Genomic DNA, 15,693 nt, shown 5'->3' on the forward strand with positions numbered 1-15,693 from the left:
ATGGGCAGCTCATCTGGTCAGAATGACAGCACATATGGGGTATGTCTACACATCAGAGTTATTTCAGGATACCAGAGGTATCCCGAAATAGCTACCCTGTGTCTTGTGAATGCGCCCGCTATTCCGAAATATAGCGGAAGTGCTATTTTGCCATCCCTGTAAACCTCATTGTACAAGGAGTAAGGGATGGTTTGAAATAGCACTTTATTTCGAAATTTGGTGCTGTGTACACAGTGCCAAATTTCAAAATAGCCTATTTTGAAATACACTCGAAATAAGCTACGCAATTTGTATAGCGGAAATTGCGTATCTTATTTTGAGTTTGTGGAGCTATGTAGATGCACTCCTGGGGTATGTCTATACTACCCCCCTAGTTCGAACTAGGGGGGATAATGTAGTCATACGGAGTTGCAAATGAAGCCCGGGATTTGAATTTCCCGGGCTTCATTTGCATAAAGCCGGCTGGTGCCATTTTTAAATGCCGGCTAGGTCGGACCCCGTGCCGCGCGGCTACACGCGGCACGGACTAGCTAGTTCAGATTAGGCTTCCTACATTTCTTGGTTTTTCACTTTGATAATCTGGTCACCCTGTGTTGAAACCGTGTGTATGTGTGTGTGTGTGTGTGTGTGTGTGAAAAAAACATTTTAATGTGTCTTATTCAATATGTAACAATAGCATATACACAAGCATTAAACAGAATTTATAATTCTACCAACAGACTTTTTTTTATTGTTTTACAGGCTGGTTTTCTTGACAGTGACACTAATATAGCAATTAATGATGTATTCAACTCCCCCAATATGACTTACCTCCAGATAAAAAAACCAAGACAAGATGTAAAGGTAACACATGTTCATATGCAATTGTACTTGCCAATAAAACATTACTGTCAGGTATTCATCATGGTCACATGTTTATTCCTATCATATTATTTTTCTAGGTGGGGATTCCTTTTGAGCTGAGTGTTGCAAGCAATAAGCCAATAAAGGAGATCAGTTATCTGGTAATTTATCGAGTTTACATGTGTATTACTTGAGGAGAGTGTTACCAATCTGAGATGAATTCAAATTAGTAAAAAAATGTGATTAAATATTGAAGACATTATTTATTTTTTACTCAGTAAAAACAGTAGAACCAGTTCTTACTTTGTATTTTCTCAGTCCTCTCTCTGCCATTCTTTTGAAGGAAACAGTGTTTTTCCCCCCATGACATGTCAATTCTGCTGATGAGTATTAGCAGCAGTGCCAGCTCTCACTGATTAGATTGTGCCCATCTACTGGGCATGAGTGCATTTCCAACCTGGCCATCCCACACACAAGCATCCAGATGAGGTCAGAGCACAAGCTAATTTCTGATGATCAATATGCATGCTGTTAGATACATGGATTTCTGTTAACAGCAAACTCAACAAGTGTGGCCTTAGAATCTTACATTTGACCAGCAACGGAAAAAATAGATTTGTGCCTTTTCTTTATAATGTAGAAAACCACTGTTTAAAAACAAAACAAAACAGTTTGGACATCTGGTGGTTCTCCTTGTGTTGTATGTCATAGGAATAAAGGAGTGTTAAGTTTGATATTTTTGTTGATTTTGTTGAGCAAAGGATGGAAATTCTAAAGTATGTATTTGGTGAGCTTTCTTAGCACTGAAATGAAAAATGGTGTTGAAACATTAACTGAAGCAGACCTTTTCCATTGAATGTTTATTGGGAAGCTATTGGAGGTATTAAAAGAGATGATCATAAAACGGGCAAAATTCTCCTTTTTTTCAAAACATTTGAAACATTTCTATCAGCTCTAGATGTTACAATCTCTTCCATAGTTTAACTAGTCTGTTTAATATTCCCTTCTTAATTAGATTTAGGTTGCTTATATCTGTGACATCATTTATCATTATCCTATTAGTTCACTGGTTGTCTGGAGAGTCTTCCAGGGAAAACGAGGTTGGTCAAGACATGAGTTTCTAATGTAGAACAATCCATTTTCCTTTTCCTTCATATTTCCCCTCAAAAACTGATCAACTTTTCCAGGCCTTCTCCAAAAAAGGGCACAGATAGCCTTTAATAGAAAATATATCTATCTTTGAAATTAATTGCAAAACTTGTGACAATCTGTGATTGTAACATAGTATCGTATCATTATTTTGACATTTTATTTTCCCTTTCAGGTGATAGCTAAAGAACAGATTGTGGCTGTAGGCACAGAGGTTTTGACAACTTTCACTTTAAAGCCAGAAAATTCCTGGGTTCCTGTGGCATGCATAAATATCTTCTACATTGATGAGAATGGGGAAGTTGTAAATGATGCCCTGGCTCTGTCTGTTCAGCCTGCCCTTGAAAACAAGGTAGTATTTCAAAGACTGAGTTTGGGAAAACTTACTTTTTGTCTTACATATTAAATATTAATTTAGAATGGAGGATTTTCAGATATAAAAATCCTTAATGTAGACCTAGTTCAAGCTCACTGATTTCAATGGAAAGACTCCCACTGATTTTATTGGCATTTGATTCAGGCCCCAACTGAAAGACCATTTCAGGTGACATTGGGAAGATATTGGTATCGGAGTAAACCAGGAGAGAGTTGTTTCAATTATGATTTCACCAGAACTGCACTAGAAAGAGATTCAGAATGGCCCTTCTCAGAAAGTATGATCCTCTCAGTGAAATTAATCTAGAAGGTAGAAAACACATTGGAATAAATATATTACTGCTGTGTGGAGAGGAACCAAACTGGAGAGGCTGCATAGAAGGCCTGTTTACCCCACCTCCATGAGCCGCAAATCTCTTTGTTGCAGCACAGAAGTGGCATGTGGGATTGGCTTGGCCAGTGGAATTTTTACAATTAATTAAAAAGCTCGTGATTGAAAGCTCTTGGCTGACCCTGAAATATTACTATGTAATTTAAACAAACATTATTTTCTACTTTTTCTTAGATCAAAATATCTTGGAGTAAAGATAAAGTCAATCCATCTGAGAAAGTCTCCCTTAAAATCAGTGTAACCGAACCCAGATCTGTAATTGGACTTTCAGTTGTTGACAAAAGCACAAAGCTCCTGGAAGAAAGTAGTGATATTACAGAAGACACTGTAAGTAAAAGAGAAAAATGTTGTATACAATGTATTTCTGAAAGGTGTAAGGTTATGGAAATGTAATAGGTTTTATATGTTATTTTATATAGAAATAGCTAGTTGTAGAATACAACTTCAGGATGACAGGTTCTAGCAGGCAACAAGGTTAAGAAAAAATTATGATAGTCATTGTGAAAAGAATGTAAAATTGAGAAAATTCTATCCATTAACCTAATTTTTTCTGCAAATTGGGCAAAGACTGCCATTACTCGATTTCAGTAGCAGAACACCTCATTCCAGCTCACGGAACCCTGGTGTTCTACCGGAACATAGTTTGAGAACCACTCAATTAGTATATCAACATTAGTGAACTGCTTATGAGTATAACTTTTGTAAAATGAGACACTTTATTTGGAATTATGCTTGTTCTGCCCTGTAAGTTTCTAGATCTTAGATCTGCTAGAGAACTAATATTTCACTCGGCATTTCATATTTTTCCAATACTTTTGAACTTTGTTCAACAAACTGTTTTCAGTCAATTCCTTTTTATTTTAGAAACAAATAACATAGGAAAGTTCTTTACACACTTTGGCACTTTCAATAACAAAAATCATATAATAATTTAAGAGTTCATTTTTGTTGAAGAGTGAAATAAATTGTTCTTCTCATTTATATTCCTTTGACTTTCATTATCTTCAAGGCACTAGCAAGTGGAGAGGATAATTTGATGTTGAATAAATTTTTTAGAAGCAAAAAAATGACTGAAGTCCCATTGAAAGACCATAGAATTTAGGCTCTTTTAAAAATTGTATTTGATTTCACTTAAACTATTTTTTGCCTAATTCCATTTATATGGTAACTCTAGTTTTCCAGGGATAAGAGATCTACTATTTGAGGGATATTTCTGCAAATTAACATCCCCAACCGTATATTTTTATCTAAGGAATTTCATCCTGCCTTCACAATTTGCATAATTTCAATTTCTTTTGTTAGATACTCCACGAATTACGTTTGTACAACACAGAACAATATTTTGACTCAATCGGCAGTCCTTTCAGTGTCTTTCAGGTATCATTTTGAAATCTGAAAATTTGATTTATTTCTCCTTAATTGTTTGTACGTCCTTGAAGAGGGAACATTTATTCAATATTTTTTTAAGTTTGAAAATTGTAGACAATGCACGGGTTTCATAGTTTCTACTGTGTTTGTTAAGAGGACTGGAGAAAATGTAATCTTTGTAAACAAAGTCTAAAATGAAAGTATTCACAGAATTTTAATAGCTAATAGTTGAAATTAGTCACTACGTGCCCCAATATGTAAACATAGAGCTATGCCAAACTTAAAGCATACAGATGAACTACCAATCTACTGAAGTCTTTGTATTTAATTCTTTTTTTTTTTAAACTAAAACATCATACCACTTTAAGTTATGTCTGATGGTGTGGTAAGGATCCAAAAGTCATAAAGTATCCTCTGATTTACTGTGCATTTGTCTTGCTAAAAATTGGCTTTCGTTTTATTTTAAAAATAACTTTTATTTAAAAAAGAAAGAAAGACATTTAAAAAGAATTAAAGAAAAGAAAAATAAGATAATTATTTCTGTGCATATCTTGTACTGAGATATATTGTAATTTTTTTAATCCAGAAATGCAACCTTTGGGTACTGACTGATGCAAACCTTCCAGAGGACAGGAATAGTGTTCTCTGTAAGTAATACAAGTAATACACATTGGTATAACCAAGTCATTGCTATCTGCTAGGAGAAGTAAAGATGAAACAAACAAAACCAAATTCTGGTTAATTACTCCAGGAAAAACCCAGAGTTACTCCACGGAAGTCACAGATTTACCTATAATGTAACTTGGAATAATGTATGAGAATTTGGCCTACATGTTTTATTTTTTATTTGAATCACTTTCTTTAATAGCATGTGTTTTGAGAATTTGTCAGGATTATGTTGTCTGAGATGAAACAATACCCACCAGGGCCTGAAGACAAATTTCTGAAATAGATATTTTGAATACAGGCCCTTTCTGCAGAACTAGAGAGAAGGTCTTGTTGCAGTGGAACCAGTCTGGTTCAGCAGTGCAGTTTGGGCAATTAGATTTGTTGCAAGACTCTGGAGATGAATTGCACTTTGCGTGAGCTCACTGCAGATCCTCTCCACCCTCCGTCTTATGTGTGTGGATACATAAGACCTCACGTAATATGACTGAGTAATCTCTAGGTAGCATCTCTGCATTTACAATATAGTCTATGAAGAAGGATTCCTGTCATTTATACTGTTTCCTGCCCATATTCTGTTGTCAAGATTAATCCTTAAAAGTCTGATTCTGCAAATCCTTACTCCCATGAGCATCCTTAACCATTGTGACAAGGCCCATTGACCTTCATCCTTAATGAATAGAGGTTTCCAGGATTGTACCCTAAGATGGTTGGAGAGTTTCTGGTTTTAGATATGGGGTAATACTTTCATAACTGCTTAAATCAATTGATGGGACTTAAGCTCCTAATCAGTTTAGATGCTTTTGAACATAGGATTTAGGCTATGCATTTTTCTCTATGGATTTTATGGTTACTATCCATGCTACTGCTGTCTTGATACAAGGCGGTTGTAAGAGGCATGGGCTAATGGGGCTTACACTAGTGCTTTAAACAGCGCTTTGAGGTTGTGGGTTGGCTGGAGCTTATGCCCTCCCCTTCAGAGTTCAGAGCCTGAGCTCCAGCCCTAATTGCCAGTTAAAAGTACTGTCTACAAAGTCACCTTTAAAGTACTAGCATGAGATCTGCTAGCCCAATCTTGTTCTGCTTGCTCCAAAATGCTGTATAGACATAGAGCTCTGCCAAACTTAAATATCATGTGCAGTACTTTTGTGTTTTTAAGTGAAAATAACAGTACAACAAACCTGAATCCAATTCAGAAATACCATATATACTGTTCCCACGCTTCTTTTGAATTGACAAACAAGGTGCTAATTTGATTTTGTTTTGCAACATGGGGTTTTCTGATATTTGACAATAATTTTAATTTTGTAGATGATAAGATGATACTCTACGATACAGTTTTCGATGACTATTTAGCAGGAGGATTTCCTGCTTTCAGTAGTCCACATGTAAGGAAAAACTTCCCGGAGACTTGGCTTTGGATTGACACCAATACTAGGTAAATGCTTAGAGGAAAACAGAGATTTGTACTCTTACTTGCTTTGGATTTCTGAAATATTTTAGGTTTTTTTTTTCTAGGGACATGTTGCACTATTGCATTTTAAATAATACTCTGCTTGGTAGTGCCGTGCGTGGTCCTGCCATGAGGGCAGGGGACTGGACTTGATGACCTCTTCCAATTTTAATATTTTATGATTCTGTGATTGATCTCAATAGGAAATTATGTTTTAAAACCTGTTACTATTTATATTACAGTAGAGGTGGTAACTGAGATTGGAGTTTTACAGTGCAAGACATTGTCCAAATATGTAAATATATTTTAAGAGACAATTTCTGCCTAACGAGCTTACAATTTAAATAAACACCACAGAGAAAATGAAGTATTATTTTGTCCCTTATACAGATAAATGAGGCACCGGGAAATTAGATGATTTTACTGAGGTGGCAGTTGAAATCTAGAGGGTATTTCCATAGAATATAGAGGGATTTATTTTTTTAACATGATCAGTTTCTAATTTTCTATTTAATTCTTACTTTGGCGGCTGACAAAATATTTTTACAGAAAATTTGAAGAAGAAATAAAGGTAAACAACAAATTTTGGGTTAAGAATTCAGACTGCATTTATGATATGTATTTAACATTGTAATAATTGAGCATTAATTTAGTGCTTTTGAAATTTGGATTTGTTTTTCTACTCTTAGATCCAGCAGAGACACAACAATAGAAGTTACTGTACCTGACACCATCACTTCTTGGGTAGCCAATGCTTTTGTAATATCTGAAAACCTTGGACTTGGAATTACAACTGCTCCTGTTGAGGTAACATAGTACCATATAATTCCAGTTTATGTTAGTCGTAACTCCCCAGTATATTGTTTTCAGTTTTATTGTAACAAGAACAGTAGCAACCAAAGAATTTTAATAAGGAAAAAAGACTTATTAAATGCAATCAAATTTTAAGCAAAGCTGCACAATGAAATCTGTGGGGAGTTCTCATTTAAAATCTATGATACTATATCCCTCTTCCTCTTGCATACATTAATAACTGTATTACTGCAGAATGAAATAGAGTAATTCTGTGCCGTTGGGTGTCTGTTTTGGTTGGAATATAATTGCATCTGCTTGCTTTCATCTCTTTATTTCATGGCTTTAGTTAAAAAATTATGTACTTTTATAAATATACCTTAATACACTCTTAAAAATACAAGCCCTCAAATTACAGCATTTATAGAAAGCAACACATAAAAACAAAAATAGATTATTAGATGAGCTCATTATTTTGCTTTCAAATATATTCTTCCCCATTGTTATGAAGATAGTGTAGCAAAAATGCATACAGCCGGTCTCCGAGTTGCGAATGGTCGACTTACGACCATTCGCAGTTACGACCAAAAGTGTCGTAAATGGCGGACCCCGAGTTACGAACGCGATCCGCGCTTATGAACAGCGCGGTCGCGTGTAACTCAGTGGGGTCCGACTCATGATCAAACTGAGTTACGACCAATTGCTTGGTCCGTAATTGTTTCTTAAGTCGGAGACAGGCTGTATTTTGATATTATTTTTAAGATTATAAGTATGATACATAATGATTTGATGTAATGACTTGCTTATAAGTTCTATAGCTTCTGTTTCTCTCTCTGTATCTCTTATAATTAGATAATGTTCACTGCATGGCCTTGCTACCTGTTAAGTATTGCAAATTAAGTTGTACCCCTTGTAGCTATTGATCTTGTTTGAAACTCTATACAATTGTTTAGTGTGAATGGAGGGTATGTGTGAGTGAAAGCCATCACAGATGCCCAGGTGATCAAGAAGAAATGGAAACTTTGAAACATCCATAGTGTCTTGAGGCTGAATTGGCAGCATTGACGAACCCTGGAGACAGGCAGAGACACCCCCACCTCCAGGAGTGAGAAACAATAATGAGAATCCTGACAATCACCATCAAAGGAACACAAATTAACACCTCCTAAGGGCAGATGACAGAAGCATGACGCTGCAAAACCTATACACTCCAATGGGAACTGACATGGATAAGAAGAAACAAATGGTCTGGTAGCACTTTATAGACTAACGAAACATGTAGATGGTATCAGGAGCTTTCATGGGCACAGCCCACTTCTTCAGATGACCAGTCATCTGAAGAAGTGGGCTGAGCCCATGAAAGCTCCTGATACCATCTACATGTTTCGTTAGTCTATAAAGTGCTACCAGACCATTTGCTGTTTTTTCTGTAACAGACTAACTCAGCTACCCCCTGAAGTTCCATGGATAAGAAGGGAAACTCTTGCCATGAGACTCTGGGTTCAGTCCTGCAAACCAATCCTTGGAGGAGTCTCAGAGGAACCCCAACTTCTCGCTCAGTCAGCCCTGCCTGGCCAGTAGGACTGACTTAAGCCATCATGGACTGGTAATTATGCACCATCTTCAGGACGTGTGTGTGTGTGTGTGTTTATAAAGCATATGCTAACTGCTTCTCTACTGTATTCTCAATAAACACAGTGTATTGCCTTCTCTCCTGAAAAAGATCCAGTGTGCTTCTTATGAGAAGGGCTTGACAATTAGGGCAATCTACTCACCCAGGGCGAGTAGATTTTAGCCTGGTGTGGCCACGCAGCGCGGTCTGCGCATGCGCAGCGTGCACTTCCAAGTGGCTGGCAAGAGGGGCTCACCGCCGCTTGGCAAGCCCTGCTTATAAGCATAACAATAGGGCCACGTAGAGAGAAGTCTTTAAATAATCCATTGCTTAAGCACGCAAAATAGTCAAAAGTCATTATTTAACAGGATCCCAAATGATGGGAAAGTTTAAAACTTTCAAACCTGGTTGTCTAAAGTTAAAACTCTTAAATCATTCTATGCATCTAACATGTATTTTCACCCCAAAAAACTGCCAAGAGCCCACCTACTCCCATGTGAGCAGCACTAGAGGCTATATCTACACTGCAGTAAACACCTGTGGCTTGGCTCGGATCAGCTGATTCAAGCTCACAGTGTGTCCAAGTCAAGACTCCAGCCTGAGTCCTGAACATCTGTACTGCATTTGTATAGCCCCTACAAGCTGAGCACCGCAAGCCTGAGCCAGCTGACATCCAGCAACTCAGGTGTTTTCTTACAATGCAGACCTACCCAGAGAGTTCTCGGAAAACGGAATTTGCTATTGTACTAATAATTGCCTTGGCTCATTCTTCAGTCCAGGTGTATTACCAAGGCTTTTGTTTTTCAGACTTTAATTTCATTTTTGAGGCTTATTTTTAGCAATTTTTTTAGTTCTGTGTAGATGTATACAACTTTTTTTAGGGCCCTCTCTTTGTATTGCACTAATTAATCTTTTTGTCATGCTCCCTAGCATTCTGTACTGTCATGCTGTTTCAAACAGCACTATATGAAAGCTCATTAGGGAATCTTCAGTTTGCATCAGCAGGATTTACATTGACCAAGTATTGTGCAACACATCAGTATGCTTTAGAAATCATGCAGCTGTAGCCACATTACTGCTCTGCATAGACAAGCAATCTGCTGAAACTAGTTCTGGTGTTTGGTGATTGTTGGGTAAATACGGTTTTCATGTTTTTTATTGGGAGTGCTTTTTTTCGTGTTCTTGAGTTAAAACAAAAAATCAGAAGTCTACATATCACCTAATGGCAATTGTTCAATATAAGTAAACTTGTTCTGTAGTCAAGGTTTACCAGTGGGGAAGTTTAACAGGTTTAAATCTAAATTCCCTGTAGCTAATTTAATAGCTAATGTATGACCACAAGGGTTCACTTTTGTATAATGTTTTTGTTTTCCAGTTAGAAGCTTTTCAACCCTTTTTTATTTCCTTGAACCTTCCTTACTCGGTTACCAGAGGAGAGCAGTTTATTTTGGAAGTAAACATCTTCAATTATTTGAAAGAAAGAATCAAGGTAAAAATAGGCAAACTCTTTTTTTTTTCCTGACCATTTTGCTATGATCTCAAGTTTGTCAGCTTTTCTAGAGGCATTCTTTAATATATGAACTATTTGCTACAGGCATCAGGAAAATCTAGTTTCCTATATGTAAAATCATTGCACTAAATTAATCAAATAGACTATGTGTTTTTAGTTTCCTCTGAATAGGATTGGACAGAAATAGGATTTTGGATTTGATAGTTTACTCTCATATGACCTGTATTGTACTCCTCAGCCCTTCTGTTTGGTGAATGGCAGTTCCTGGGAAGTGTGGAGTATCTTCAGCTCCCATCAACTTCCAGTTCTTTCTTTTTCTCCTTTGCTTCTTGTCCATGATTTCGTGCTCTGAATTTTGGATATTGCCCAGATACTGCAAGGCTTTCACATACTGTGGTGATCACATCTCCTTGAGACCCTTACTTGTTTCTTCAGTGAATAAATGGTACAACTAACACATATTTTTAAATACATGCAGAAAATGAGTGTTTATAGAAGGGACTGCCTAAGATTAACACCCTTTTTCCAATTTAAAATATTAATTTCAATTTTTTTATAGGTTATGGTGACTCTTGACCTCAGTGATACATTTGAAATTCTGATCACGTCCAATGAAATAAATGCTACGGGAAACCAACAATCTGTATTGGTAGAAAGTGAAGATGCAAAGACTGTTAATTTCCCAATCAAACCAAAACAGCTGGGAGAGATTCCTATTAAAGTGATAGCAATATCGCCCACTGCTTCAGATGCCATCCTCCAGAAAGTTTTAGTTAAGGTAACTATTCAAAGGCCTAGGCCATTTCAAGCATTCCAAGATTATATTCTCTTAAAAAAGGAGAATGTTGTGGAAAGGCAGACCAATGGAATATTTACCTATGTTTTGCCCTGATGCTTTCAGAATGGGTGAATGATAGCAGAAGTTTTTCCTTTCACTCACCTGCTTTGGAATGCCATTTCAGAAATGTAAACAAAAATATAGCTAAATTTTACAAACCCTTGTTTGTGTGATTGGGTGAGTGTGGGTTTTCAGGATTGCATCCATGGTAGCTACACCTTATTATAATCTAGCCAAAGAAAGTAAAATAATTTTGTAATGAGAAAAAGTTTAACTCTACAGTTAACTTTATTTTAGCAATATTTAACATTATAAATTATGCATTTTGGAAGTGGGAGAAAGTTAGCCAAAAAGTTATTCGTATATAAAATAAAGGAACTAAAATTGCCATACTAATTCTATGTGTTTAAAAAAATGAATAGTCCTATAGCATCTTAGAGACTAACCAATATAAAAAAATAGTATCATGATCAGGGCTCAACGATCGCGGCATGCGCGGACCGCCAGTGAACAGGGCGACCGGCTGTAATCTACTCGTCATGGGCGAGTAGATAAGTGTATTTTTTGAGCCCTGATCATGAGCTTTCATGGGCACAACCCACTTCCTAAGATGAGAGATTCCATGTGTTTTACACCAGTGTGACCCTATTTAAGAAGTAAGGGCCTAATCTTCTAGTGCTTTCTGAAACACATTATTTTCACTTACAAGAATAGTTCCTTTATATTCAGTGAAATTTAATAAGAGTTCAGGCTTGGGCTCTAGGGGGGGAAATTTACTCCTATGTAGAGGACAAATATATCCTCTAAACAGCCCGGTACTGTCACTGTCTAAAGATATGTCTACATTACAGCTGGAAGACAGTCAACCTCATAGCTCAGATAGACAGACTAGTGTTAGCTCAAGCAGACTAACTTGGTAAAAGTAGCAGTGTGGATGTTCCAGTATGGGCAGTAGCTGGAACTAGCTGTCTGAGTCCAGGCCTGCCTGATCTCCTGGATCTAAGCTCAGGTGGCTAGCCCATGACACCAGTTATACTGCAACAGGCACATTGCCATTTTTCGTGTGATAGCTTGAGCAGAGCTACAAAATCTGTTTGGGAGGCATGCTTCCAGCTGCAGTGTAAACATATACATGAAGGTACTTATATAGCTTCTGTTACTATCCTATCTGAGCACCTCACAGTCCTTAATATATTCATCCTCATAACACCCGGTGAGGTAGGGAAGTACTATTATCTCCTTTTTACAGGTGGGGAACTGAGGCACAGAGAGATTAGGCAACTTGCTCAAGGTCATACAGGAAGTCTGTAATGGAATAAAGACTTGAACAGCACCTTAATTACTGGACTATCTTCCCTTCCTCCCTCCACATTGCCTTCTGGATAGGGGTGAATTTCTCTCTGAAAGCAGAATTTCATTCTTTGAGCATTACAGTGTTGCATGTTGTGTGAAAGATCACACCTTTGTCCTAGAGTGCTCTGCTCCATAGTCGTTATCCAAAAGCCATTGAAAGCAGTAGGAAGATTCTCACTGATCTGAGTGGATTTTGCATCAGGTCTCACATATTATTGTTTGTTATTAACGATTCATCTTGATACAAGTGGAAGTGCTGTCTGTCTTTAAGAAATACATACATATGCATTGACTTAGATGAGCCAATTCTCTACTTGCTGCACTAGCAAGTAACAGAAAATATTTGTTAGTCATACTGTAGGTCTCGCAGTCCTACATACACTTTTGTACTAGCACATATTAAAACCTAAAGACAGCAGATAAAATAGTGGAGATTAAAATTATTTTTTTAATATTTTGATAGGCTGAGGGACTGGAACAGTCTTATTCACAGACACGTCTTTTAGATTTGACTGAGAATAACCCACAAACTGTATCAGAAACTCTGAATTTCACCTTCCCTCCTGATGTTGTAAGTGGCAGTGAAAGAGTGAAAATCACTGTTATTGGTAAGCATCATTTTATCCTAGTTACACCTTCATTTATTTTCTGGCAACCTGTCTTTTGCAAACTGTAAATATAAAACTGTCTGCTGGGCTTGTGTTGTATTTACATTTACCTCACATAGCATTCAAGATATAGTATGGTGTGACACTGTGTCATTATAGCTATTTTTGAGAAGCCAGTTTACCCACTTCCATAAAGAACTAGGGGTGGGAGTGTGCGGGTCTCTATATAACAGATTTCTTCCTTGGCCTAGGTCTGCCTACTGAGGATGTCAGTGAGGATGTCAGTGAGAGTAAAGTAAACAAGATTTGGCCCCAGGTGGTTGCTGATTTGTGGTTTCAATGATGCTGTGCTTATATTCATGTTGGCTTAATTATAATGTAGAATGTTGGGATGACTACTGCCCTGGTTAACCCCCAATTTCCTCTCCCGTCACCCATGTTGATAAGAATGGGAAGGTGTCTGTGGAGGCTGTTTACTTGGATATTATGGTATTTAGTGTTTTCTTCATGAAGAGAGTCTCTGTTGTATGGTTAGCGATTCAGCCTTTAATAAGGAAGCTCTAGGCCAGTATAATTCTGGGGCAGAAACTAGAAATGTGTACAATACGCATAGCCCAGTGTGGGAGGTTTCTGATAACGGTAACAGCCGAGCAATCTGGAATATTAGAATAAGTCCTGGGGTAAATGGGTGAGTGTGTTGTGTCCAGATGAGAGGGCTAAAGTGACATGAAAAAAGCAATATCTCACGTGCTTCCCCAATATAGGTAAGCCCACTGAACTTTAATTTTATCTTTCAGGTGATATTCTTGGGCCTTCTATCAATGGCTTGGAATCACTGATTAAGATGCCTTATGGCTGTGGTGAACAGAACATGATAATTTTTGCTCCTAATATTTATGTTATGGAATACCTGACTAACACAAGGCAATTGAAGGAAGATATTAAACGGAAAGCTACATCATTTATGAGAGAAGGTCTGTAAACTTTCAGAGAAGAGCCTAGATTTTTTTTTGTAAATAGTGCTGACAGACAATACTTTATTTGTGCCCTTGCATTTAGAATTTGATTAATCATTTTTTAATTATGTGTGAATTAGATGAGAAGCCCTCTTGTCTGTTGCTGTGTTGGATCCCTAGAGTTGATAATACTTAGTTAGATAATTTTACATTTGTTCCTAAAATAAGATCTGCTGAGTGTGAAGATACCTTTTTTATAAAGTAACTTTCCAGAGTAAAATTGTCCTTTAAAAAGTTGATCCATATCATCATTCCTGGAGCTGGTTATATTTTGCCACTAAAACAGCACAAGACTGAATATTTTAACCACTCCTTGAATCATAAAGAGTTGTAAGTTAGTTAGAAAACACAATGAATAAGATTAATCCTTGATAGAACTCCTTTGGGTACAGTAGACACCAGGTCTAAATTTGACCTACATTCCTAGACTGATTTCCCACTAGAGGGAGAAATAGCTCTGGGAATAGAAGCTTCTGGGGGTAGCCGAGTTAGTCTGTTACTGAAAAAAACAACAAATGGTCTGGTAGCACTTTATAGACTAATGAAACATAGATGGTATCATGAGCTTTCGTGGGCACATCTCACTTCTTCAGATGACCGGAGTTATGAGTAGGGAATATGAAAACTCGAAATAAATAGGAGAAGGGAAAGGGGGGTGGGAGAAAAGAGAATGATGCTCTGCCTCCCACCCCCCTTCCTGTTTTTTCTTTAACTATCTGGATAATGGGTGCTAAACCTAAGCAGATAAAGATCAAAGTCAATAGATAGATTGCTAAAACAGGAAGGATACCACTCAGAAAGCTGTTAGCACCTTCAATGGTAGAGTTCCCACCAGTTTAAATCACAATTGAGTCCATTAGCATGTGAATTGAATTTGTATATGTAATGTAATTCCAAGCTTTTTCTGTGTATTTGGCTTGAGGGGCTGGACTGTGACAAGACCTCCACCTGCAGATCTTTCAGATTATGGTTAGGCAAGCAGAAATGTTCTCCAATGGGCTTTTGAGTACTACCTTTACGTATTTGTGTCCATTGATTCTTTCCTGCAGAGAACGTCCAGTTTGACCAATATATATAGCAGAGGGGCACTATTGGCATTTGATGGTGTAGATCAAATTACTAGATGTGAAGTCAAATGACCCTTTGATTTTGTGGCTTATGTTGTTTGCTCCAGTGATGAATTCATCAGTGTAGATATGTGGGCAGAGTTGGTATCTTTTTTTGTTGCAGGGCTGGGTTCCTGGATGCTTATGATGTGGTTGTGTGGCATGGTTATCAGAAAGAATACGTTTCAGGTAGGGGGTTGTCTGTAAGCAAGAATAGGTTTTTCTCCTAAGGCCTCTGAGAGTGAGGGATCATTTTCCAAGATGGGTTGTAGATTGTGTATAATGCGTTGGAAGGGTCTGAGTTGTGGACTGTAGATAACAACAAGAGGAATTCTGTTATTTCCTCTTTTGAGTCTGTCTTGAAGTAGTTCACATCTGGATACTTTTTTGGGCTCTGTCAATTTGTTTTTTCACTTCCCCAGGTAGGTATTTCAGTTTTACAAATGCTCTATAAAGATCCTGTAGGTGATTGTCTCTGTCTGTGGGGTTGGAGCAAATCTGGTTGTATCGTAGGGCTTGGTTGTATACAATCGACTGAAAATGTGTCTGGGATGATGTGAGCTGGAAGCATGAAGGTAAGTGTAGCGGTCGGTGGGTTTCCGATATAGGGTGG

General features: G+C 37.4%; 1 protein-coding gene across 1 annotated transcript in view; it reads left to right on the forward strand.

Moving 5' to 3' along the window:
• Window positions 1-15,693, forward strand: part of CD109 (CD109 molecule) — a 139,469-nt gene that overhangs the window by 77,115 nt on the left and 46,661 nt on the right. Inside the window, exons 12-23 of the mRNA XM_075923776.1 lie at window positions 742-843; window positions 942-1,004; window positions 2,168-2,344; window positions 2,933-3,085; window positions 4,061-4,135; window positions 4,713-4,773; window positions 6,104-6,230; window positions 6,935-7,052; window positions 10,025-10,138; window positions 10,719-10,937; window positions 12,814-12,958; window positions 13,756-13,932. Of these exons, the coding sequence (XP_075779891.1) occupies window positions 742-843; window positions 942-1,004; window positions 2,168-2,344; window positions 2,933-3,085; window positions 4,061-4,135; window positions 4,713-4,773; window positions 6,104-6,230; window positions 6,935-7,052; window positions 10,025-10,138; window positions 10,719-10,937; window positions 12,814-12,958; window positions 13,756-13,932 (1,531 nt within the window). The remainder of the gene's footprint in view (window positions 1-741; window positions 844-941; window positions 1,005-2,167; window positions 2,345-2,932; window positions 3,086-4,060; window positions 4,136-4,712; window positions 4,774-6,103; window positions 6,231-6,934; window positions 7,053-10,024; window positions 10,139-10,718; window positions 10,938-12,813; window positions 12,959-13,755; window positions 13,933-15,693) is intronic.

The sequence above is a fragment of the Pelodiscus sinensis genome, chromosome 3 (assembly GCF_049634645.1).
Source record: "Pelodiscus sinensis isolate JC-2024 chromosome 3, ASM4963464v1, whole genome shotgun sequence".
In the NCBI taxonomy this organism is placed as follows: Eukaryota; Metazoa; Chordata; order Testudines; family Trionychidae; genus Pelodiscus; species Pelodiscus sinensis.